At 53.3% G+C, this 24650-nt stretch overlaps 9 protein-coding genes across 9 annotated transcripts; 4 read left to right on the top strand and 5 right to left on the bottom strand.

Moving 5' to 3' along the window:
- Window positions 1-864: 864 nt before the first annotated feature.
- BO86DRAFT_79955 (uncharacterized protein) lies at window positions 865-2904 on the bottom strand. The gene is made up of 2 exons (XM_025677691.1): window positions 2251-2904; window positions 865-2184 (listed from the first exon to the last, which is right to left on the bottom strand). The coding sequence occupies exons 1-2, from the start codon at window positions 2679-2681 to the stop codon at window positions 1059-1061; spliced, it is 1557 nt and encodes a 518-aa protein (XP_025533070.1). The 5' UTR covers window positions 2682-2904; the 3' UTR covers window positions 865-1058.
- Window positions 2905-7596: 4692 nt separating this feature from the next.
- On the top strand, window positions 7597-9357 carry BO86DRAFT_452776 (uncharacterized protein; the record flags this gene model as incomplete). Its single annotated transcript, XM_025676949.1, has 1 exon — window positions 7597-9357. The coding sequence occupies one exon, from the start codon at window positions 7597-7599 to the stop codon at window positions 9355-9357; it is 1761 nt and encodes a 586-aa protein (XP_025533069.1).
- Window positions 9358-9899: 542 nt separating this feature from the next.
- BO86DRAFT_394953 (uncharacterized protein) lies at window positions 9900-10274 on the top strand (the record flags this gene model as incomplete). The annotated part of the gene is made up of 2 exons (XM_025673267.1): window positions 9900-10063; window positions 10124-10274. 2 exons carry the CDS (start codon window positions 9900-9902, stop codon window positions 10272-10274), a joined length of 315 nt encoding a protein of 104 aa, XP_025533068.1.
- BO86DRAFT_79927 (uncharacterized protein) lies at window positions 10232-12746 on the bottom strand. The gene is made up of 4 exons (XM_025677690.1): window positions 11717-12746; window positions 11251-11662; window positions 10721-11202; window positions 10232-10673 (listed from the first exon to the last, which is right to left on the bottom strand). Exons 1-4 carry the CDS (start codon window positions 12547-12549, stop codon window positions 10409-10411), a joined length of 1992 nt encoding a protein of 663 aa, XP_025533067.1. The 5' UTR covers window positions 12550-12746; the 3' UTR covers window positions 10232-10408.
- A 237-nt stretch (window positions 12747-12983) lies between these two features.
- Window positions 12984-13487, bottom strand: BO86DRAFT_394952 (putative quinol monooxygenase; the record flags this gene model as incomplete). The annotated part of the gene is made up of 3 exons (XM_025673266.1): window positions 12984-13142; window positions 13213-13240; window positions 13303-13487. The coding sequence occupies 3 exons, from the start codon at window positions 13485-13487 to the stop codon at window positions 12984-12986; spliced, it is 372 nt and encodes a 123-aa protein (XP_025533066.1).
- Window positions 13488-14381: 894 nt separating this feature from the next.
- On the top strand, window positions 14382-15583 carry BO86DRAFT_352501 (pyrroline-5-carboxylate reductase family protein). The gene is made up of 2 exons (XM_025669487.1): window positions 14382-15060; window positions 15177-15583. The coding sequence occupies exons 1-2, from the start codon at window positions 14511-14513 to the stop codon at window positions 15473-15475; spliced, it is 849 nt and encodes a 282-aa protein (XP_025533065.1). The 5' UTR covers window positions 14382-14510; the 3' UTR covers window positions 15476-15583.
- Window positions 15584-15900: 317 nt separating this feature from the next.
- On the bottom strand, window positions 15901-17058 carry BO86DRAFT_301615 (uncharacterized protein; the record flags this gene model as incomplete). The annotated part of the gene is made up of 2 exons (XM_025667498.1): window positions 15901-16111; window positions 16238-17058. The coding sequence occupies 2 exons, from the start codon at window positions 17056-17058 to the stop codon at window positions 15901-15903; spliced, it is 1032 nt and encodes a 343-aa protein (XP_025533064.1).
- Window positions 17059-19151: 2093 nt separating this feature from the next.
- BO86DRAFT_352493 (putative 26S proteasome-associated ubiquitin C-terminal hydrolase) lies at window positions 19152-20294 on the top strand (the record flags this gene model as incomplete). The annotated part of the gene is made up of 3 exons (XM_025669486.1): window positions 19152-19193; window positions 19287-19381; window positions 19460-20294. The coding sequence occupies 3 exons, from the start codon at window positions 19152-19154 to the stop codon at window positions 20292-20294; spliced, it is 972 nt and encodes a 323-aa protein (XP_025533063.1).
- Window positions 20295-20521: 227 nt separating this feature from the next.
- BO86DRAFT_394948 (putative choline kinase) lies at window positions 20522-22909 on the bottom strand (the record flags this gene model as incomplete). Its single annotated transcript, XM_025673265.1, has 4 exons — window positions 20522-21172; window positions 21224-21367; window positions 21422-21941; window positions 22002-22909. The coding sequence occupies 4 exons, from the start codon at window positions 22907-22909 to the stop codon at window positions 20522-20524; spliced, it is 2223 nt and encodes a 740-aa protein (XP_025533062.1).
- Between the last annotated feature and the right edge of the window lie 1741 nt (window positions 22910-24650).

Below are 24650 nucleotides of genomic sequence, written 5' to 3'. Positions count from 1 at the left end.
ACCTTGGCTGCGCTCTGCGTGATCAATCAGCTCGATTTTTTTTTTTTTTTTTTTTTTTTTTTTTTTTTTCAAATTTTTCGAAATAGAACTTAAGATTCTACCATACAGAAAATGGTTATTCACAGGTCAACAACCTTGACGGGTGAGTTACACTACTTATGGCTTAGGCAGCAATCAGGAAGATCACCTTCGGCATATGGAATCATGGACCTCGGATCTTACTCGAGAGAACGATTCCCGACCGGAGGATTGGCCAGGCCAACCAAGAGCGAGAGCCGCTGCATGTCACCACCCTGCAAACTTGAACCATTCAGGGTGAGTGGGCTCCAAATCTGAAAGCCTCGAATAGTCCATGGAACGGGTCACTGCAACTTATGGCGTTTGCTCCCGAACCTCCAATCAATTTAAGGGTTGCTTACAATCCGCGAGGATTATGGATTACTTAGTACGAGGAAACTTTTCATCAAATCGGAGTCCCTTGCGGGGAGATTTGGAAGCTTTTTATTCCAAGAGGCCACAGGCGCTAAACATACATGATTGCTGACATCACAACATAAGTCCCAGTTTTCCGGAGTTCCTTTTCTTTCTTTTTTCTTCCGGTTTTCCTTAATTTTGTTCTTCCAGTCTACCAAAACGTAGCCATCGCAGAACGCCGACAATCGCATCCGCATTGATCCAACCAAGCGAGACGTTTCAGAGCAATCCGACCGAACAATCAAACAGAATTGTTTCACGAGCAAACCGCAGACATTAGGATCAAGTCAGTCGTGGTGTAAGCGTGAGCGTGAGAAAGAGAGAAAAGACGGAGGACAGGAAAGAGGTATAGTAGGAGTATATATACAGGAGGAGCGGGCGCTTCGGCTTTCGCCTAGGGGGGTTCAAGAACGGAGATAAGGCAAGGGCCGCGAGCACGCATTAGAGATAAAAAAATATACAGGGATATAGCAAACAGGTTGCGAGTGACCTGTTGAGAGCGAGCCAATCAAGGCTAGCCAGTTTCGAAAATGGAGTGGAGAGGGGAGAATTCCCGCTGACTGGTGTCTTGCTGTCGCGGGGGTTTAGAGATCATCGAACATCTCATCGAGCTCATGGACATCGACCGTTTCCGGGCTCTGTAGCTCTCGCCACGAGTCGAAACCCGTCGCTCCGTCTGAGCGAGGCAGCGCGCGAGCTCCTAGCGTCACCTTGTCTTCGTGCTCAGCCAGATCTGCCATTTTCATGTCCAGATCAGGCATCTCACTGTTCAACATGTCGATGGGACGCTTCAGCGTCGATACGGAGGGAACGGTGGGGTCCTCGGGTAGACTGATCTGAGGGGCACGTCCAATCGCTTCCGACTGAGACTCGCCATCCAGTCCGTCATCCGAAACCACACTCGTGCCAGACGAGATGGATGAGGCCACCGATGTGAGAGAAGGGGAAGGAGAAGTACCGAACAGAGCCGCCACGGCCGCCTCGTCGAGATCCTGCTGTTGGAGGTGGCCTTGGAGAGGAGAAAGTTCAGAGAGACCGCCACGAGAAAAGTAGTCGTGGGTAGGCTCATCGGCCATACGATCGCCATTAAACGAAAGATGACTGTCGTCCACGGGGGTGCCGCAGATAATCATGCTATCGTCGTGCAACTCGTTGAGACCTTCCGATAGCGCAGAGAAATGTGTGGTAGAGGGCTGTTGCTGTGCTTCTTTTTGTTCGGTAGCCCGCTCACGGACAGCGCTCGCGGTTTGTGTGAACTCCTTCTCATCACCTTCCAATGGAGGGGATGCAGCCCGATTCGAGTGCATCAGTCGAGTGTGGTGATCTCCAAACTCGGTACTCGACCGGGAGGTGCTGGTGGAACCCGTGCGACCGTCCAAGTCAATGTGTTCTTCGTCGAAGTCGGGGGAGGACAGGTCGACCTCGGGACTGGGGCTGAGGCGCGACCGCTCCCGCGCCAACGCGTCTTCCTCATCCAGATCAATACTCGTCACGCTAGGCGTCATATCCTTTCCTTCCACGCCAGGGATTATGACATCGTCCGAATTCTCTGGGATGGCTTGACGGGGCGAAGTCGTCAAAAAGTAGTACACCTTGCGTGGGTGAATGGGAATCAGTTCCTTGGCCACAGGGCAAGGCGCCAGTGCAGTCCAGGGGCGCTTCATATACGCGCTTAGCCGTGAAGACAGGAGAGCAGCGGGGTTGGCAGAGCTGTTGGAGGCGCACTAATGTCAGAATTGCAAGACAAGATAAGAGTAGAACGGCTGCGGGACTTACTTTGCGACGCTCTCGTTCAGCGCAATGAGCACAGCGGCCAATTCCTTGACCAGGTGAGGGCGATTTCCCGTCTTCTCCAGCTGTTGAATGACGCCGACCACGATGTCATCGTTTATGCCTTCTGTGTCGATCTTGGGGGCGACCGTGCGATCGGTGGGAGAGGGAGGTGGCGTGTGCTCCAAGGCGCTGCGCCGACTCGAGGAACGAACAGGTGTCGGATGGTCTTTGCTATCTGTAGCGCGCGTAGTGGTGGTGGAAGGCTCCGGCGATAATGAGGAATCGTGCGACCGTTTTACTTTCTTGGACGGAGGCAGCTGGTCGTCAGTCGCGTGCGGCGATTTCGAAGTGGACGGAGAGCGGCGGGACGAGTTCGGAAGGTGAATCCCCAAGGAGGGGAGCGACAATGATTTGCGACGGGTATTATAAGGCATGTTTTTTTTGTGGAATATAATAGGATCTGAAGGGAGAGGAGGGAGGCGAGGAAGTAATAGGATACAAGAGGAAGAAGGGAAGGATAAGCAATGCAGTTAGTATACTAGTAAATCCGAGCACGGGTCGACGGAACAATACAGTATAGGCAAGACAGGAGAGCACGGGGACTAAGAATAAGGAGAACGAGTCTAATAACACACAAAATCCAAGACACAAGACAAGGTTAGAATGGACAAGTAGATAATGGAGATGGGGGAGGGGGGCGAAAGTCGGATGTTACAAAAAGAAGAGGAATGTATGATGAAAAGGGGGGAATAGGTGGTAGGATGAATAGTAAGGAAGAAAGATGGGATGGGATGGGATGGGATGGGATGGGGGGGGAGAGGGAAAGGGTGGTGGTGGTGGTGGGAGATGGTTAGTTTCCGGCTAGGGGAAGGGTGGATGGATGGAGGGAGGGCCGATGTATGATGAAGATGGCGGCACCGAGAAAAGGCAAGATGGAAAGTCGAGGGAATGGGAATGGAATAATCACCGGAAACTTCGTTGGCCAGTGAGGGACCACCGAACCGTCGGAAGAAGTAGAAAAGGGCCCAGTCTACTGTACGGTAACGGTAAGAGCCAGAAATGGCGAAGAAAAAATAAAGTAATAGAAAATGAGGAAGAGGAAGAGGAAGTGGAAGAGGAAGAGGGCCTGAGGAATCCCACTTGTTTGCAGTGGTAGTAGTGGTGGTGGTTGTGACTGACAACCATCATCTCTCTTCTCTTGTCACTGCCAATTTTTTTTGATTTTTTTTTTTTCTTTCGCACTTTACTTGCTCTCGAGCCGGCTGAAAATCAGCACGGGTGGATGTTTTAGGGTGGCGGTTATTGGTCCGACCCGATGATGGAGCGTTTGATGGTCGTTTTAAGGAATGTCGGAAAGGAACTTTCTTCTTCCTGCTCCCCAAAAAAAGATTACCGCCAGAGTCATCCAGGATGAATAATTTGACTCAGTGTTCAGGGAAAAAAATTGTTTCCTATCCTAGCGTAGGCAGGTACTGTAGGTGCCAGTACGGAGAGTACTGGGCGGAATATTGTTTTTGTTTACTCTCAGTGACTCCTTAACAGCCTTCTTTTCCCGGCCAACAACATCCATTCCCCCACCTCCACCTCGAGACGCACTGGGGAAAAGTCAACAGGAACAGAGACAGACTATCTATTTTAGAGTCAGAGCGATCCTACACCGCTTTGTTTGCTGTTCACAATGTCTCCGTACGAGCATTCAACCTGTGAAGGAGGGAGTCCGTGTGTCGCTGTGTGTGTGTCTGTGTGTCTGTGTGTCCGGACAACGAAAGGCCACTCTCTTTCTCGCGCGCGCGCGCGCACCCAGCAGCAGGTCCAAGACCAAGACAAGACCCCAAGACCCGGACCAGACCAGACCCGACTAGACTAGAAAAGAAAAGAAACAAGAACCCGGAAAGCCGCCAACCCGTAAGATTCATAATGAAGCAAGCCTGCAGGACCCGAACTAAACGCGGCCGACTGGCTGAACTTTCCATCTTTCGCGGAAGGGGCAAAAAAAAAAAAGAAAAAGTACCTACGGTGGGCCCCACCATGTGTCTATGACGACCAGAATGGATCCCTCCCACTCTGATTGGTTGCAGAGACCATGATCAACTGAGGTTCTGCAGGCATGGACTTCACTAGGATGGTCTCCAGGCACTCCAGCAGGGCGAATCGGGTCACAACGTTTAAATACCCAGGGATACTGCCGGCTGCGAGAGAGCTGTGCCGTACGAGGTCGTCAAGCAAAAACAAAAGGGCTGCTTATGGTTGTGATAACAGAGAACAGAGCCATAAACAAACAACACTGTGTATACAAATGAATAGAAGACCTAATATATAGTGTCCGACTAGGCTACTAGCACCAAAGTTCCTTTGTTCACCGACATGATCATCGCACTTACTCTCTCTCATATCGGACCATTTCTTGGGGAAGTGCCCGGAGCTAGACTCGACTTACTGCACTCATTACAAGTCATCCTATCTAATGGTGGTTACTACTGGTGTCGGAAATCTTCTAATCGCTACGGGTTGACTACTCGATACTGAGTGCACTGTGTTCGGGTAGATGCATCATAGCTCTAACTGCATCCATGGAACATGCCAGCGCAGCTCCAAGAATCACCTTCTCTGTTCTTATGACTAAGTGGACATAGAAAGCCTTAACTATGACCAGAGTGACAAGCACAATCAACTTGCCGGAGCAAGAGGATACGGTAAGACAAGAAGAGCAGCACAGTGAGAGTACTCAGTAGAGGGGCACCTAGCAGTGGAACAAAAAAAAAAAAAAAGGACACACACAAGGAAAGAGTAAAAAAAAAAAAAAAACCAGAAAAGAGTGCCTTACACTAGTGCATAGTGCGATTAGCGTCGATTTTTGGCGCGAATCTTGGCCTATTCCGCCCTAGTATTCATGACTTTATGCACCAACCCACAAAAGATATGGAAAACAAGCACAACAAATGAGCGAATCACCAGCTTAGATGAGACTCCACTCAGCTCAAGAGAAAATCCGTTCCTAGCGTCGCCGTTTAGAGCCATTCGCAAATCATGCCCAGTGTTAGAGAGAGTGGAAACTCGAGTGAGCCGTCTAGAAGGTTGCCCGAAAAGCCCAATCGGACGCAATTGAGGCGACGCTAAACACCAGAGCGCTGGGACGATGGGACGGGGGGGCAACCGTCCCTCGCCACTGCTGACTGCAATGCGTGGTGACTGGTGATTGATGATGTCCGAGGCAAGAGAGAAGTCCCGCCAGGAACTGATGTATCAGAATTCAGCAAGGGATTCATTTCAACCTTGTGGTGGTGGCTATCCGGCAGCTGTGCAGCCACTACTGCAGCGAGATCATGATTGGCAACGCGGGCCCCGCGTGTTGAAGACATTCCAACCTTACTCATGCATTCATAGTTCGTCCTTCGCCCCATTCATTATCCATCCCTGGCGGGAGGTCGTTGCCTGGGCGGCGGCAGTGGGATTGACATATGGGGGACGCACTCGTAAGCTGTATGCACAGTTGTGCAACTTGTAGCATGCTTACACATACGTGAATATATGCACTGTACGGAGTACTATTACACTCTCTTTCTCCAAAGTTTCATCTGCACTGCATCGTCAAACAGGTCCATATGCAAAGCCAAGGGACGCCGAGTCGGCTCCCGCCACCGACGTTGCATGCCCCTGGTGGATGATGGATGTGTCCAGACGGGGGAATGGATCGATCCCTCGGTCAGCCTCTCTCTATCTCTCCACTGCACCCCACGGAGGCCACAGATGCAAGTGCAGACATGCATCAGCCGTACATCATTAATCTTCTCTGTTTGGTCTTCATCGCCAACTCCGTAGGCGCGTATGATGCATCCTCTCTCTCATCTCTGTCTTCCAGTCCCACTTCCTGCTCCTCACCCGATGCCAATCATTTGGTTGCTCTCCGTACTGCACTGCTAGGCGAACTCGGAAGTATGTCTCATTCTCGCAGTGATCAACAACAAACCCCCGCCATGGCATGATGTTGTATTCGTTGTGTAGATCTCGCGTACAGGTTCCGTCCTCGAATTCTGTGAAGTATCGTGTATCACATTACATGAGAGAATTGTTTGCATCACCGACAAGGACAAAGATCGTTCAATACATGTATGAGTAGGTATATCGTCAATAATCTGTCTACTCCGTACCTCCTCGACCAATACTCGAATTCTCCGATCGATGACGATGGAGGTACATTAGGCTATGGGGCTATTTCTGCTAGGGAGTCGGCGGAGTACAGGGAACTAGTTAAGTACCCCGCATCTTGCATAACGCCATTTTGACTTCATTGATCGGCTACCGAGAAAAGCTTCCAAGAACCTTGCGGTTTTAGGGGAGGAGTGAGAGAAGAGTATGAGTGAATTTTCCTGGCAGTGTAGTGGCTCGTATCCAGACAACGAAAGAGGGATTAGATGGGTGGGTACATCGAGATATAAATATGTACATATCAATCGGGTTTAACATTGGCGCAGGAGGCTTACTCCGCATAATATGGAGAAAATATAGATTCTGCCCACAGATCGGTAGGATGCCGGGGAAATGATAATAATAACATGGGCTTGTTCAAAATTCAAAACCATCTGCCGCACGCTAACTGGGATCAAGCGATGGAGCGATTACGGTACTACCACCAGCGACATCATTCGTCTCTCAATGTTGATGATGCTGGGATGGACTGGGCCATAGACGACTCAATTGATTTAGCCTATGGCTGCTGCCGTGATCGGAATGGCATGGAATTAAGAAAGTCAAACACCAACTACACGTACTCATAGTTTGTCTTGCTGTAACAATACCTCAGCTCTTGGTTTAGCATCATGAAAAGACTGCGTCTTATCCGCATCTACCAGATGAGTGCATCGTGATGTTTGGCGTGGGTTACACTGACCTCAACCCTTCGCGGCAAGGCCCTAAGGACGCTGCCTCTTGCGTCTAGTTCTCAAACAGTTATGAGATCTCGCACTGAGTGATACAGCAATTGGATGAAAGTGAGGAAGTAGTAGTAGTTTACAACTCAATCTACTTGGGAAACGTTATAGTGCCCGAGTTAGTCCCGAGCTACAACATATATAGAACCCCAGCCTTGACACTGGCATTAGAATCCAAATACAAGAAGACCAACTCTCCAATGTGCACGGTCGAGACCGAGTATGATGATAGATGCCATCTTGCCCTTTCTAGATCTCCAATCTCCAATACTGAGTCACGAGTAAATGATGCATCTCGAAGGGACGGGGAAAGGAGCCGCGGGCGGGCCGCCAACCCGCCAACCTGCCAACCCGCAAGATCCGCGCTTCTTCCCTCGAAGCCTCCGGCGGAACGACTTCAATACCGCTCCTCCCACTCGCCATGTCGGAATCATCCGGGGATCAGCTCAAGCGCAAACGTGCCCGGGTCGCGTGCGAGCCATGTCGGCAGCGAAAAAGGAAATGCAATGGGACGACCCCCTGCGCAACCTGCACCGACTGGGGTTATAACTGCCACTATACAGATCAGACGCCGCGGAAACGTCGTCTATCGCAGCCATCTCCCGCTGCGACGGCAGCGAAGCCATCCCCCCCCGCAGCAGCAGCAGCAGCAGTAGCAGCAGCAGCAGGGGTGGGAGCAGACTCCCTTCGCTCGCCCGATGAGGCCGTCACTCAATCCAGTCACCACCAAGGCATAGCCCGCAGTCTCGAAGCGAATTCCGCCGCCGCGTTTGTCCGCAAGATGGGCCTCAAGGTTGATCCCGCGCAGGCGCCGAAACTGGCCCTGTTCGGATGGAACATCGGCGCACGGCAATTACCGTCAGGAACGGGGGAGATCTCCGCGCGACCCATCGTCGATGTCATTTCGGTGGCCGACATGAAGCAGCTGGCCGAGGTCTACTTCACCAAGATCGATCCCTGCTACGGCTTCATCGACCGGCGCGTCTTCGACGACCGCCTCGACACCCGATGGCAGACCCCGCTGTCCAGCAGCTCTATCTACGACAGCGTCCTCGCGGGAGTCGCGGCGCTGGGCTCGCTCTTCTCCCAACGGAGCATGACCATCACGGAGCTTCACCTCGTCGAATCCGCCCGGTCGATCCTGGACGGCCACGACGGATCCGGGCCCCCATCCCTCGACCTGGTGACGGGCTGGGCGCTGCGCGTGGTCTACATGCGCATGACGGCGGCGCCGCACGCCACCTGGATCGCCAGTTCGACGCTGATGCACCTCATAGAGGCGGCGGGTCTGCACCTCGAACCTTCCGCCACCACTCCGCACGACACCGTCCCGTTGCGGCCGCCGGCGGCCACGCAGCCGCACGACCGGGAGATCAGCCGGCGGCTCGTGGGCGTCGCGCACCACCTCAACATCTGGACCTCGTTCGACCTCGGGCTATCGCGCGTGTCCTTCCGCACGGGACTGCCGCTGCCGGCCTCGCCCACGAACCCCGGCGACTACACGCCCGAGGTGCTCGACCTGCTCCCGGCCTCCGCATGCCTCGACCCGGAGAACTCGCAAACGGACGGCGACCTCGAGCCGACCCTCACCCGAGTCCTGCAGGGCACGCACACGCAACCCCCCTCCGTGATGGCCCAGACCAACCTCGTCCTCTGCATCCTGCGCCGGCTCCGCATCCTGAACCTCTCCATCACCCCGCAGGTCACGGACCAGGTCCTTGTCCTCTTCGGCCGGGCCCTGTCGTACGCGCGCGCCATGGTCACGGACGGCAGCCCGTGGCACCAGGTCGCCAACGTGCCGATGCAGATCCTCTATGTCCTGCTGGAGATGGACACGCGCGCGTCGCTGGCGATGCTGCCCGCGGCGATGCAGACGGTGACGCTGGTGGCCACCACGTACGATACCGCCACAATGCGCGAGGCGTACAGCACCGCGCGCCTGCTGGTGTCGCTGTATCAGCAGCGTCGCTCGGAGGACACGAGGGTGCTGGCCCAGGTGCTGAACCTGGCTCCCGGAGGAGGCGCACAGGCCGGGGACACCGGGACCGAGCCACTCAGCCCGAGGGTCGACGAGCTGTTCTGGTTGGAGGGCTTGGTCGCGGAGATGCCGAGTCTACAGGGCCTTGAACTCGAGCCATGGCTCCAAGGAGACGTACTTGCCGGGGGAGAGGGATGGGAATAACACAGATTAAACTCGGCCGCAGAATGAGAACAGTGAAGGCACGACAACAGCAGCAGCAGCACACCTAGTAGGTGAATTGCCCTTCGCCAGAGTACCAGTAACACATCCATCGAAACACCAAGCAACGGTGTCTACACCTCATGGAGATGATGTCTCTCTGCTTCTCTTCTGCTGCTGCTGCTACACCTCCTCCACCTCCACCTTTCCTTCTCCTACATCGACACGACAATTCCCGGCGACTGGTTACGCCCAAAGAAAAAGCTTCACTCCTTCAGTCCTATATCTACAGTTTCGTCGGCTGGTCCGGTAAGAACCCCAGTCAAGCGACCCCGCCTAAAACATACTATTCGAGCAGGTAGCTGACCAGAGCAGATAGTCTAATAATCTAATCTCGCCTGAAGCATTGCGCGTGGGCCTCTCCCCGCAGAGTCGAGTACGATCTAGTTTTTGTCCGGCAGGTAGGTTTGCCCACAATCCGGAAACTAGTCGGAATATAGACTTATGGATTGTCTCTATAATTAGTCAAGCTTCACCCGGACAGAATGTCGGCTCGCTCGGGAATGGAAGGGTTTTGCAAAGTGTGCCTCCACGCAAACAACGAACACTACACTGCGCCCTGCCCTGCGACTGGCTGCCTGAACAGATGGAAGGAATGCACCGCCAGCAACTGCTTCAGGGAGCGCCCCAAGAGTTCTAAGAGCGCTAAGTGATTTAAAGGAGCTAAGGGCTCTAAGGCCTCTAAGGATCCTAATCCTCTACCATACAGGGTGTGCTTTGGATGCAAGGATCACCCGGCGTGCAGGGAGAATCTCGATTTCAGCGGCGACCAGATCGATGTCCCGGAGAAGCAGAATGAGGACTACGCCGCAACTGGAAATGCGGGGGGTCAAGATGACAAAGGAGACTGGACTCGCTGATTTCATTCTTTGATTTTCTGCAGAGATTGCAAATGTACATTTGAACATACCCGCATGTTGCGGCCATAGCGCTGGTTTCATCCCGTCCATATACTGAGCTCGGTCATTTTACATCACCATGAATCAAGCTTCTACTAGCCATCGTGCTCTACCGTATCTCTCCATTTCAAGATTCTCCCCAGATCAAGCTCCTTGTGTTGAGGCTCAGAAACTGGAAAGTCACCGTTGTTCCAGGGGTCTTTGACCCAAGGATGTATCTGCATACGACGAATGGCATCAACGTCACCCGACCCATCATCAAGCCATATAGCACCCTCATGATGTCTCTGCCAACAGAAGAGTCTTCGTGTGCCATTGCCCGATTGCGCTTCAGCCAAATCTCTTAGAGGATGGGGCAACCTGAATTGTCAGCACATACCAAAAGTTGAGCGTTGTCATAGGCTTACTCGTCAGAATTTCCTGCACAACAAAAGTAGTTGATAGTATGAACCTCGGAACTTTCAAAGTGATGCTTGCTGCTCGCAGGGATCTTTTGCTCAGACTCTAGTATCCAGTATATTTGCCAAGAACGAGGTCTATGCATGTGTGGCAGATGCTCCCTCGCTTTGAGGCTTAGATTTGTGACTGGAGTTGAGCCAAATGGGGGTGCTGGGGACCATGGCCATGGCAGAGAACTAGTATCGGATAGGCAGAAGTGGGATGTCTGAAATTCATCCACCCGAGTGCTCAAATGGTCTTTGGAGGAGGCCGAACGGTAGTTAATCTGAAGGAACGATTGATATGTATTTGTCCAGTATGCGGCAGGCAGACAAAGAATCGGTATCCCGCTAAGCGACCACCTCAGCAAAGGCATCGCCTGGTTGGTGTAGATTGCTGCTGCCCAAAAAAGACTCAGATATGGTTTCACATATATGATCGCGTTGAGGAGCTGCTGTTTGTCAATCTTGTCAATAAAAGGGCGTAAGTCATCACATGCCTTGTGCTCTGAGTGCAGCTGCCGCTTGCTCATCGTATCGGCTGGCGAAAGAGCTTCAATTATGCCTAAGAACGCGGCCCCTACGAGATTGCAGGGCACGCTAGGGTCGAAGAACACACTGCAAGTCAGTGAGTCGATAGCCTCTCCTGTTGTGCTGAGAAACATGCATTGATCGATTGATCGGAACAGCTTGTAATAGATCGTGTTTTTGCAAACTCGGCCTGGACACACAGGAATGGCTGGGATCATCACAGGAGGAGGGAATTTGGGCTTAGATATCGTCCATGGTTCTAGATTTAGGATCGAAGTAAGACCAATGAGTAACTCTCCTTCGAGACCTTCGAGTTTGCAAAGTTCGACAAGGGCACCATAAGCAAGGGCCGAATCTGAAGCGACCGATTCCCATTCATCTCTAGCAAGCAAGTTAGCGGGCAGATATCGAGAACAGCTCAGGCAATAGACATACTCGGGGTTTGTGATGTCAGACAATCTCAGCATCCACGGAGAGTAAACTTGTTCTTCCTCGTCTTCGGGGTCCTTGCATCGAGCTTCCCAATGACCCTGCAAAACAATGTCCCAGAAAGAGTTTTCAAGCTGCAAGCCTTTTGCATGAAACATCTGGCACTCCAACCCAGCTTGCTGTAGAATCTCGACCCAGCGGGCAGAAAAGATATAAGACCAGGCTAGGGCGATGCTCGTGAAATAACTGGCACGAAGAGGACTCGCAGAAGCGGGGATTGCAACTTCTGTTGGCATCTCTGTAGCAGTACGGTATGTGACAGGCCATGGCTTTGCGATGAAGTGACGATACTTGAGGGATATACGAGGTTGATCGCAGGAGGGATCCTCCGTCGACTCGATGCTCATCTCAGATTCGATGAGACAGTCGCCCACATTTCTCACCACCTCTTCCGGAGCAGAATGAAAAAATGGAGGAACATCCTTGAGCAGGTCTAAGAAGGATTGTATGTAGAATTCCAACGAATCAGAGCCCGGGATATGCGCAGTGGCCGCATGTTTCCACTGAGTAAATTTGGATCGATAACACAGATTAAACTGCGATGTTGTTGGACAAACTCCATCACCAGGAGAAATGCCAGGGCTATTGTGCGAAGACCTTAAGGAATCTACACTTTTGTGAGTGGCCTGGGTCCGAACTCCATTGTCAGCGGTCGGTAGCTGCTTGGAGACGTGCTGTGAATCGACGCCAATACTGAGGGGTGATGGTGGGCTGCTGTGAGATAGCTCTGATGTTTTATCACTTTCGTGAGATGCGTGGGTTGAGAGTTCATTCTCCATGACTGATGCCAAGTTGAGGATGTGTTGCGGAGGGTAGAAACTAAGTTTCAGGTTGAAGAGAGTAAACAAAGTAGAATCAGTTTCAGAGGCGATGAAGAAAGCAGTTTGTTGAGGAAGACAAGTGCTGGCTCCAGATCGCTGGTGTCTCTGGTGCTGAGAAACTCGCTAGAGCCTCTCTAGCTTTTCTGAGGGAAGTGAGGAAATGTAAAGATATGGATGGGACTGAGGTTGGTGGCTGCTTCTTGATCGGGGACTCGACGCGACGGGCATGGGATGTCAGGTGATCAGAACATGTTGATACAATTCAAGTTCTTTTGACTACTTCGAGGCATTTCAGTGTCTGTCACATGGTATGGTCTCTTCAACTTGAACTAAACACTTGGTATTTTATGAGGTCCCATCACCACTAGAAGCCGCGGACTCATCCCGACCAACTATTCATGTCCATCCGCCGGCCAGATCTGGCCATTGTTGGTCTTTACCACACTGAATTTCCCAGCCTTACGATCCGCAATTGTCACCTCTTTGGGCTTGATAAACAATGGTTCGACGGTATCATGGTACTCATCGAGGTACGGTCTTTTCATCGCCACCTGCTCCCATATCAGCCGAAGAGAACCAAGCCGAGGAGAACTATCTGTATGAAAGAAACAGAAGCCATACATTCACCACCCATTCCTTTGATGCGTTCCTAGAAAAACACTTATTAGAAACAGCTGACGATCGAAGGATAGACAACTAGGACGAGATCACCAATTCTTGAGCACTAAAATCTCCCCCTTGTTTTCCTGCGACTGATACACTTCGAAGAGCGTGCATTCGGGCTCGCGGGCAATCTTGTAAAAGACAGCCCCGAGGGCTTCGAAGTATTTCGCAACGTCCTTCTCCGCCACCCAGATGCGCACCTGCAGCGACACAAGGTTGGTAGACTCCGACATGGTGACAGCTTGCGACTATCGGCGTTGAGAGATAGCTTCAGAGCAGTCTTCGTCCGGTCTCGAACGACGGAATTATGAGGAGTTTATATAATACCTCGACACCCTGATCTGAGTCTTGCACCTAGTAAGTGTAACCCCCCATAGTCGAGGTTACACCTTCTCAGCATTGGGCCGCTCGACTTGAGCATTGGGTCGTCTTTCCACGATGTTGTGTTGCTTCTGAGTACTCACTATGCACGCATCCTAGATGCCAACCAACTAATCTTGACTGAGAGTCCCACAGTGCAGCTCAAAGAAGGGACTCAACTGTGGACTGTAGGGGCTCCACTGCATTTAAATGTGGCACAGAGCACACCTTGTGGGTGGAGCCTATAGGGGAAGCACTTTACTCTGTCACCAAGATTGTCATCTGAGCTACGATCGATCGGTCACCCGACAGGTTCGAGAACAATGCATGAAATGGATCTTCCAACAGCTCGTTGTAGACAGCACACTTGCATCCATGAAGATGTCAGTGCTATCTGCTGTGCCCTCAAATCCGACAAAAGAGACTGCCAAGCTATACTAGTTAGACAGCTTTGTTCGGACCCTTTTCCGAGCGCACCTTTGGGACTACTCAGAAGAAAACTGGTATTGTGATGAGTTTTACCAGACCAGAGAGATGTGACTGAACCATCACAAACCAAGCCAGGGCACGGATTTTGCAGAGCATACATCCAAGCTTGATGAAGTAGAAGCGTTCCTGTTCCTGGCAATCACATGCGTTCAACTATGAAAAGTGACACCCAAGGTTAAATCCGAAAGAGGCTAGACCGTTCCCCGCAGCAACCGAAGCTTCTCTCCCCCCACCAAACTCACACGCCGCCCGCCGGCCCGGTCTCGTCGCCGGTGAGTAACAGCATCACCACCCCCTCACCATCACCACCACTACCCTACATCACAATCTCTCCCTTCCTCTCTTCCCTCCGAAGCTTCCCAGATACCCTACCCAGACCTCCCACCCAAACAACCAACTCAACCACAATGCCCTCCCTCAGAGAAAGCACCATCGCCTTCATCGGCGGCGGCAACATGGCCTCGGCGATCATCAAGGGCCTGGTCGCGCAGAACATCGAGAAGCAGAAGATCATCGTCGCCGAACCGTGGGAGGTCAACCGGTCAAAGATGGACGCCATCGGCGTGCGCACCACGACCGACAACGTCGCCGCCGGCGGGGACGCCGACATCGTGATCATCGCCGTCAAGCCGCAGATCACCAAGACCGTGTGCCAGGAGCTGGCCGGCTCGTGGGCGCAGCGCTCGGCCCTCCCCATCGTCGTCAGCATCGCCGCCGGCATCACCATGAAGAGCCTGCGCGAGTGGGTGCAGACGAGCGACGGCCGCGCCGCGCACATCGTGCGCGTCATGCCCAACACCCCCGCGCTGGTGAACGAGGGCGCCTCCGGTCTGGTCGCCAGTGAGGACGTCACGGCGCAGGAGAAGGAGGTCATCAACGAGCTGCTGGGCAGCGTGAGCAAGGCGACGGAGTGGGTGGATCGCGAGGAGCTGTTGGACGTTGTCACCGGGTTGTCTGGTATGATTTCCTCCCCCACAATCTTTCCTCCTGAACTCGATGAAAGGGACCCATATAGACATGGGGTTCAACCGCGCGAGGATAGGAATCTTCTAGCTAACCAGCATGATATACAGGATCCGGTCCCGCCTATTTCTTCGCCATGGTCGAGCATCTGGTGGCCAGCGCCACGGCGCTGGGTCTGTCCAAGGAACAGGCGACTCGGCTGGCGGCGCAGACGTGCCTGGGCGCCGGCAAGATGCTGGTGGAGTCGGACGAGGAGCCCGCGCAGCTGCGCAAGAACGTCACCAGCCCCAACGGCACGACGCACGCGGCCCTGCAGACCTTCGAGGCGCTGAACTTCAAGGACATCGTCGACAAGGCCGTGCAGTCCGCTACGTCCCGGGCGGAGGAGTTGGGCAAGACTCTCGGTTAAATTCGATTGTCGTTAAGTACAAAAATGTCATAGAGTTTTCATAATTCAAACTTTCTTCCAATCCAGCCACAAACTCTTCTCTGGAGAATCATAGTGCTTGGACATCGGCATCGTTTTGTCACCATGGAACAAAGGAGCCTTCAAATTAACACAGACTCTGGAGACCCACTACCGCTCCCGGTTGAAGCTGCTTTATGCACAAAATTACAATTCAATTGCAAATTAATCCAAACGGAAATCTTTTAGCTGACATGTAGCAGACAGAGCATTACAATACATCATTATGGAAGATACATTAGAGCATGGCGCCATTCGGACCCCTCGATAGTTAGACATGGGAGGAAGGAGAAGGCGCTGGCTGGGGAAAGAGTACAAGGTTTGATAGATAGGCTAGGCAAGGCACGAACCGAGAACCGGGCAGTCCCTCAGGCGGCGTGCATGGCACCGTGCTTGCAGTATGTGCCCGCAGCAACGGAGCCCATGTGGACCGGACGGCCGTGGGCGCACAGGGCCCAGCTCTTGCCGTCCTCGTCGCAGATGATGGTGTTGTCGACGCAAGCGCCGCCGTGGGTGGTACTGTGGGCGGCCCCGTGAGCGGCACCGTGCACGTTTTCGTGGGAGGAGCTACCGCTACTGCTACCGCTACCAGGGGCAGTGCGGTCAGACTGGACCTCTGCGGGGGCAGGGGCGGCAGGGGCGGTGGGGAGGAGCACGGTGTGCTCGGTGTTGGAACCAAAGGCGGAAGCCACCTTAGAGGCTGACGAGTGGGCGGAAGAGGAAGAGGAAGAGGATGGCGATGCATACCCCGCCGACGAGGAAGTCAAGGCGTTGTGGGAGGAGGAAGAGGAAGAGGAAGAAGCCGAGGACGAGGCGGCGGAGTTGGTGCCGTGGGAGCCGCCCAGGAAATCCGCCGAGCCCGTGCAGGTGTAACCGGTGCCGGAGCCGCTACCCTCCACGGACGAGCCGGGCAGGGGGAAGTTGACGTCCTGGCCTTCCGTGGTCGTGCAGCCGCCCGGTCCGTTGATGTTGGCGATGAACATGGGCGGGGCGCTGCTGTAGCTGGCGACGGCCCCGGCGATCTCCTGCTGCGCGACCTCACGCTTCTTGGAGCCGCCAATGGTGACCTGGGCGCAATTCATGTACATCTCGCGGTTGCCGACCTTGTTGAACCACGACCACGCTAGGAGCGCTTGCCCGCCGGGCGCGTCCGAGGGGATCGAGAACTGGTACTTGGAGGTGAGGGGACATCCGCCGATCATCGAGTGGATCACCTTGAAGGACTTGCCCTGGTCGTAAGAGAGAGAGATCTGGCAGGACCCTCCCTCGTGCGTGGCACTGCCCTGCAGTTCCAGGCTGTATGAACCACCGGGGGAGTAGTTGGCTACCGACGAGAACGGGTCATTCGCGTATCCCTTGCACGGGAAGTCGTGGCCGTCACTGGACAGAGGGTTGGTGTACGAGTAGTCCTTGTTGTCACCGCCGTTGGGGTTGAGGGGACTGCGGATGGGGTACGGGTTGGACATCTGGATGTGGGCCGACACCGACGAGGCCAGAAGGCCGCAGAGAAGGGCAACACTCTTCATCTTGAGGTATATGGGAACGCGTGATTGACTTTGTGACACGGTAGGGAGCCGATTGAGCTGCGGTAATGGGACTGATTAGTCGTGGGTTCTCCAGGTCAAGGCCTTCAACGTTGTGGAGGCTCGGATTATAATACTTACACTGCTTGTATACAGTCAGACAGTTATGCCACAGTTGTGCCAATGTTCACTGAGGTAGACAACGGCTCGTCTGCTCGTGTAGCGTTGTCAAGAGATGCCCTGGGCTGCGCACGAAGGAGAAGGCACAGACGTCTCAACAGCAAGAGATGAAGGAAACCAGTTCCTATAAATAATATGAATAGCAAGTGGCATACCTGACAAGCTTATTCCAGGTCTCCGACTGGGTCCGTGGAGGAATGGTGGATGTCCTGTTGCAACGGAATGCAGGTCCGCGTAGGCTTGACAACAAGAGAGCCATCGGCATTTCGTGCCACCTGCTCGACCGAGTCTGCTGTCCGAAGGGGTGCTTCATCTCAATCTTCTTGCTTAGACTCTCTGTGCCTTATCTGTTGAGATCGTGACATGTTAGTTAGAGGCTTCCAACGAATCTCTAGTGTCGCTATAGCTCGCTCATAGCCATGAGTAAGGCCGGACGCCGGCGTCATTCGTGCGTATAAGTAATATAGAGTTTAACCAGGAAAGTAAGCGTCCAATAACAAATGCCTCGTACCTAAGCCAATTATCTGATCGCCAGGCACAGTGTTGCTGGTAGCCTGAGCCACGGCTTCGAAACACAGACGGTGCATCAATGATTGTCCCAACGGTCGATCACCCTAGCTGCCTTGAGCAGCAAGTATTTAGACAGGCATCCACCCCCCCCCAATCTCGAAACTTATTTTTGTCCCCATCTTGCATCATAGTTCTACCCTGTTGACCATGGTATTGGCTCGTTCATTCGGCCGCAATGTCTCGCATCACGAGAATACTGACCACTGCGTCTTGAATTCCGCTCTTCCATTGTTTTAGACCTAGTCAGGGTCTCAAGGTTTCAAGGGTTTTCCCACTGGATACTTTGGCAAAACGGCCACCCCTGTCCAGCTAGTGAAGAAGGAAGCAAAACCATTCGTGCCCGTCCAACATGCCAAACGTTCCCAGGGCAGACAGGGGGGGGGGGGGCGCTGGGAATCTGGCGGAGCCCCCGGAGGTTTGCCACCCCCTACGCGACGGGCGAGTCAAGGAACAGAAAGCCAGATGATATTCGTACTAAAGCATAGCTTAGACTTGAGATCGGAGACTTTCATAAGGATCTGCAGCCCTTTCCGTTCCGCGCGCACTGGCCCCTGCAGGCACGTCTCAACGCTAGGAGGGCTTGCTGTCCACGGCATTCTCCGCCTGCTGGTGCTTCAGCGCCCGTGACGATTTCAGTTTCATGTTGCGCTATTGCTGTGTAACTGGTGTCGAAAGGGTTTCGGCGGGGTATGTTGCCCTCATCAAACTCGCGTCGATCATAGCGCTGTGGCCGAACGGTGTCTGTGGTGTCCGTAGGGATCAGAAGCATAGGTAAAAGGGCGCAAGGGGCTTCCCTCCGTGAAGAGGGTATCTGAAACAGCTTTTGGGGCCTTTGAGCCGGAGGTAGTGAGCTGAGCAGACCATGCCAATGGCTCGAAAAGCGCAAGATTTGATTCCTCTGCTAACGCACCATATCGCTGTGAGATAGGGAAGTAAGAGTGAATCGACCGGCGAGACGAGACCTGAGCTTTCAGGCAATGCTCTGCTCTGAACTTTCCGCTTCGGATTCGGCTTCAGCGAGGTCCCAGAGGTTCAGAGCTTAAAGGAAGCAGTAGATAGCAAAAAGCAGTTTATTCAAAAGAGAAACCGAAGCTCGGATAGACTATAACCACCAAGTACTGGGTAGTATATCCAGCCCAAAGCTTGACGAAGCGATCCAACGCACCAGCACTAGTCCCAATCCGGTAGATAGATCGCGGCGCCCCGGTTTCTGTTTGCACCCCGAGCAAACAACAGCTTCCGATGATGAATTGGCGTCACAATCAAGCATGCCCCGAAATCATGCAAACTACAACCCAACCGACCTTCCAACCTTGCCGAACAAAACAACCAGCAGATAAATCACCATGTCTGAAGGCGGAGGCTGGAGCACCATTGAATCCGACGAGGTAAAGCAATCATCCTGTCTTCACCCCGAAGCGCCGCAAACCACAGTCCGTACAGAGCAAGCCAATCTAACCGCCGACGCAAATGCAATATAGGGCGTCTTCACCTCACTGATCGAGAACCTCGGGGTCAAAGATGTGCAATTCGAAGAACTCATCTCCCTAGACGCCGACACGATCCGCTCATTAAGGTATCCCCCTCCCAACCATTGAACCCACCAACCAACCCCGCAACCATCTATCTCACTAACCAACCCATGCCTATACAGCCCCGTCTACGGCGTGATCTTCCTCTTCAAATGGATCCGCGAACAACCCCCGACCACAAGCACAACATCCCCGTCAAAACCCCCATCAGGAACCTACGACACCTCCCCGCCAGAAACCCTCTTCTTCGCCAACCAAACCATCCAAAACGCCTGCGGCACGCAAGCCATCCTCTCCGTGATCCTCAACCACGACGACATCGCATCCCCCTCACCTCCATCCTCCAGCATCCCAAAAATCGACATCGGCCCGGAACTCCGCACCTTCAAGGATTTCACCACCGGCTTCCCCCCGGATCTCCTGGGCGAGGCGCTGTCGAACAGCGAACCGATCCGGACGGCGCACAACGCCTTCGCGCGGTCGTCGCCGTTCGTCGACGAGACGCAGCGGCCCCAGCAGGACGAGGAGGGCGGGGACGTCTATCACTTCATCGCGTACACGCCCGTCGCCGGCCGGCTGTATGAGCTGGACGGCCTGCAGCCGCATCCCATCGGCCACGGGGACTGTACCCCCGAGCAATTTCCCGAGAAGGTCATCGAGGTGATTCAGCAGCGTATCGCCCGGTACCCCGAGGGCGAGACGCGGTTTAACCTCATGGCCGTGTGCCGGGATCTGCGCGTCCGGGCCCGCGAGTTCGGCGACGCCGAGGCGCTGGAGACCGAGGAGCGCAAGCGGAGGGCCTGGGCGTGGGAGAATACGCTGCGCAAGTCGAATTTCGTCGGCTTCATCGGGGAGGTCTTGAAGGGGGTGGCGGGCATGAAGGAGCAGGAGGGCAAATTCGACGAGTGGGTCGAGGGGGCGAAGAAGGAGACCCAGAGGAAGTTGCTGCGGAAGTGATCTTCCTCTCTTCTTCTATGTGTATTATAGCTAGCAGAAGGTTGCCTATGGCTCCTCTGGATGATGAACTCAATTCAAATCAGTGATGTGATGTGATGATACTCCTGGCTATGTAGGTATGATGTATGTATGTACATTACAAAGACAAACATATGGCAGAAGAAAATATCGCTTCGTCATTCATGTCCGACCCTTTCTCGTCCTTATCGTGCGTGCTCAGAGGCCTCCTAGTACTTGGTGATCCGTGACTTGATTTGTTCAACCATTGGCGCGGGCAGCTCATCCTCTTGTACGAATCCCATCGACAAGAGGTCAGACCAGAAGAACATGGCGCGGTCTTGTGCATATGCAAGGTAGTCGAATTCGTCAGACTCATCGACAGCCGCGTCTACCGGGGGAATCGAGGTAGGCACATCCGCAGTCGTCTCCACGTGCGCGCCGTTGCCATTCGCGGTATCACCTTGACCGTGGGATGCTATGGCGTCCGCTTTGATACCTTCTTCCATGCCTGGAACCTTCGCTTGTACGATTCCCCACGCCACCCACTGAGCGGACGTGATCACGCGCCAGAGCTTTGTCTGCGTCATCAGGGCTTGAATCTGCGCTTCTATACCGTCCGCGTGAGATCTCTCGATATCCACACTAGCCATCACATCCAAATCTGGGCCGGCATCGAGACTCAGTGGCGCAAGGGAAGTCGAATTGGAAGTACCTGCCCGCATCAGTGGAGTGATGGATGGCGAGGCCTGCTCGCGCAATCCAGGTCGATGGCTGAGGTAAGCACTGATGAACTGACGTTGCTGTGCTGGAGTTGGATAAACTGTATTATTGCACGCCCAAGGTCTTTCCGCGTCGTGATAATTGTAGCACCATTCAGACTGTCAATGTGGGTTAGTGATGAATTGACAGAAGCTCTGGAAAGTACGCACGAAGTGGTTCGCAAATTCAAAACCTGGCGTGTTCGCCGATGCATATTCAAAGTCGATCACAACGAGCTGCTTGTGCTTGTTCTCAGGGCGAAGCAGAGGCGATTCTTGGCTTGGCTCCATTCGTAGCAGATTGCCATATTGTGTCTCCACACTCAGTCAGCATCTATTCCAAAAAAAAAGTGGAAGCAACAGACTTACATCGTTGTGCGCAAAGACAAGTTGCTGTTTCAGGGCATTGCTTCCGCCGCAACTGGAGATGAGCCACTTGCGATAATTGTCGACTGCCTTCCTGAATACCGGCCAGGGAACACCGCAAACAAAGCCTCGCCGACGCCATGGCTCTGAAATTGACTTGCTTGCGCTGTGCGCAGATTGAATCTCCTTGTCCAACCAGTTGATGACCTGCTCGCAGCGATCGACCCATTTGTCCCAGTTCTTGAACACCATCGGCCCTCCTTCCCTCTCTTCTGGGAGCAACTCAACCCCGTCATGAAGTTCTCTCATCCGTTTTGCAATCTGCTTCATAGTGAGAGGATCCCGAAGCTCGCGGGGTGTCAGAGGACGGGCTTCGAAATACTCCTCAAAACGACCGTTCTGGAAGGTACCCAGCACCTTGGGACCGATGTTCTTACGGCCTAGGCGCCGAAGAATCTGCAACTCATTTTCTCGATCAATCAGGTGATCCACCTGCGGGCCATAGATACGCAGCAGAAGCTTCCTGCAGGGAGTTAGATCGTCTCTTGTGAATATCTTCTGACTTGGGGAAGGAGGCACTTACGGAGGAGGCTTCCTCGCAACCAAAGAATAAGAACCATCTTCGGCCTTCGGAACCGGAATGTGCTGTGGCGGATTCACAACATACACCGCATTTGTCAGAGCACCGCTAAGTCGAATGACCTCAATGTCCGCGGCACAATGCATGGATAGCTTTCGCCATCCCTTGAACTGCAAGGTGTGTGCGAGGCGCAGTATCTCAGTCTTGAAAGTCATCCAGGCTTCTCTGTCTTTGGCGCAACGGACACTGGCGCCTTGTTCGCTCTCATCGTCGTCTGCGCCACCTCCGCTGTAGGCCAAGGTCTTGGAATTGTCCAGCACTGCATCCACACTAGGAGCAGCGACGTCGAGGTCCGAAAAGTCCGACTCGGAAGCCGAGCCTCTCCGTAGTCCTCTAGATCGATGGCGTCGAAGCCGCCGCACGGCACCGTTGTCCTGTCGCGAAGGAGCGTACTGAAGCAAGATTTTCTCGAGCTTGTCGAGAGCCATGGAAATCTGTGTGCTGGAAGACGACCTCTCCTCTACTGACATGCCGGTGCTGTTGCTGCCTGCAAATTGGCCAGCACTTGCTGCTTCATCCGGAACGCCAGAACCTAGTGAGTGATGAGAACCGCGCTTAGATCTCTCGGTTTGAAGCCATTCATACACCTGGCTGTAGAGACTATTCTGCGAATCTTCTTCGCTGTACTTCATGCTGGGGTCCTTTTCGTCGCGTATGGCGGATTCCGTCAAATTGCTGGAACTCTGGCTACTAAGAGAGGTCGGGGGATGGATTGGCGGTCGAGCTGTCGCTTTCTTGGGCACCGGAGCCCGGTGGTGCTTAGGAATGTTTGTTTCCGACGAAGTCGCAGAGTCTGAGTGGCCGGTCGTCTGCCGACGTCGTTGGAACGCCACATTTAGGCCAGTTCCCATGATCGGTTGGGGCCCTTGACAATTGGTCAGAATCCAGCAACACTTAAGTGACAGCACAACGAAGACAACGAAGGTCACCAGGGACATTAAGCTTAAGACGGTCGGAAGCATGGTAAAAGTCGCAGTGGGCAATACATAAATCTGGTCCGGAAACAAAGCTTCCAGGAACCTACAGCTACAGGAGAGGCACAAACCGGAGAAAGGACAGGGACTTGTGCTCAGACCTACCATCATAGTCAAGGCCAGACTCAGAGGTCTGGCCGGTAAAAGAGGGCATGTTCAGGATACAAGACCCGGATTGGGAGAAGCGGAAACTGTCTGCGCAGCGATAAGTTCAACCACAGTAGCTAATGGTCAGGTCGCGCGACTGTGTGCTGGAGATGTTGTCAGTTGGGGACGAAGAACTCGGGAGCTTTTTTGGAGGGTGATCCATACTATTAAGTCACATAGACCCGCAAGGGACACTGGAGCTCTGGCGGGCCAACGATGGGGTAAAAAGTGTCACAGAGTCCCGGGGAAGTTCGTTCAGGAAGAATTCCAAGCGGAATTGACACAATGGCGGGAAAACTGTTGAATTTGACCAGAATCGAAAAGAGAAAAAGAGGGTGACCAAGTGGGGGGTGGAGCGATAAAGGTGCCGTTCAGCAGCTAACTCGAAAATACGGTCGGCGGACGGTCTCGATGGGGTTCCACTTAGAACCACAATCACATGTGATCGAGAGAGAAGTGAGAAATGGAAGAGTGGGCGAAAAGGGTACGATTGATGTGCGAGATTAAAATACCTATTATGAGTGCGCAGCTGGTACACCAACGTGGGCAATTCAACAATGATGTCGAAGGAATGGATTTCAAACAAGTGAGTGAGTGGCAAATGACGATGTGTAGCGGCCGTGCAAACAGAAGGTGTGATGAGAGAGGCCCGGGGAAGGGAGGGAAAAGAAGGTCGGAATCTCAGGTGACCTGCCAGTCCCGCCCATCAATTATTATCACACTCGGCGGTGAACTCGTCCCACGAAGTGTTTCTACGAGTACCGATCATCGGATCACTGATCGGACTGATAGGACTGATAGGACTCAAGCAACATCTGCGAGCACACGACAACCGGCAACACATGCTAATCTGTTTGCTTACTTCCCCATTCAGGCGCAGGACTTTTTCATGAGGATCAGACGGGTCGCGATCTCGGCTAAGCAGCTGAGACAGACAACTGTCTGCTTAACCTCATCCCCGGGGCAGTGTTTTGTCAAACAAGCTGACCGCTATGTCAACTGGCGCCATAGATATTTATTGTTGAGGGATTGTCTTACTCAGTATCATGATAGTTTGACTGCCAAGGTTCCGCTGCGATTATCATTTAAAGTGGGATCCGACACTTGCAGTAGGCTCGCATGGGCCTTGACCCTATCTGCCATAGACCAGGAGCCGAGCACGTCAGGCGTGGCTAATTTCCGATGTCGATCTGCGATCGAATTTACAGGGATGCCGTACCCTGTACTTGTACATCGCAACTAAGGATACCGTTTTAAGGATCTCAGTAGATCAATCGAGAGCTGAAGATATTTATTTACTCCGTAGATACGAATACTGTTTACAATATCACGACCTCAGGAGATGTATTTCGCAGTTGATCCATTCGGGAATCGGGATTTGATCGGGTTAACTTGTTGGGGTCAGGTCCCTGGTTCGCCCACTGCACCATTTGCCTTGCCAGTGCAGTGGCCAAGTCCATGTGCTGTGTTT

Source organism: Aspergillus japonicus, assembly GCF_003184785.1.
Source record: "Aspergillus japonicus CBS 114.51 unplaced genomic scaffold BO86scaffold_2, whole genome shotgun sequence".
In the NCBI taxonomy this organism is placed as follows: Eukaryota; Fungi; Ascomycota; class Eurotiomycetes; order Eurotiales; family Aspergillaceae; genus Aspergillus; species Aspergillus japonicus.
This window is presented reverse-complemented; position numbering and strand designations above follow the sequence as displayed.

Coding starts and splice junctions, on each gene's coding strand:
- BO86DRAFT_79955 (XM_025677691.1), bottom strand. CDS start 2,681: ATGCCTTATAATACCCGTCGCAAATCATTGTCGCTCCCCTCCTTGGGG. Junction 2,185..2,250: donor CTGAACGAGAGCGTCGCAAA/GTAAGTCCCGCA, acceptor CGCCTCCAACAG/CTCTGCCAACCCCGCTGCTC.
- BO86DRAFT_79927 (XM_025677690.1), bottom strand. CDS start 12,549: ATGGAGAATGAACTCTCAACCCACGCATCTCACGAAAGTGATAAAACA. Junction 11,663..11,716: donor TCTGACATCACAAACCCCGA/GTATGTCTATTG, acceptor CTTGCTTGCTAG/AGATGAATGGGAATCGGTCG. Junction 11,203..11,250: donor AGCTGCACTCAGAGCACAAG/GCATGTGATGAC, acceptor GACAAACAGCAG/CTCCTCAACGCGATCATATA.
- BO86DRAFT_352501 (XM_025669487.1), top strand. CDS start 14,511: ATGCCCTCCCTCAGAGAAAGCACCATCGCCTTCATCGGCGGCGGCAAC. Junction 15,061..15,176: donor CGTTGTCACCGGGTTGTCTG/GTATGATTTCCT, acceptor CATGATATACAG/GATCCGGTCCCGCCTATTTC.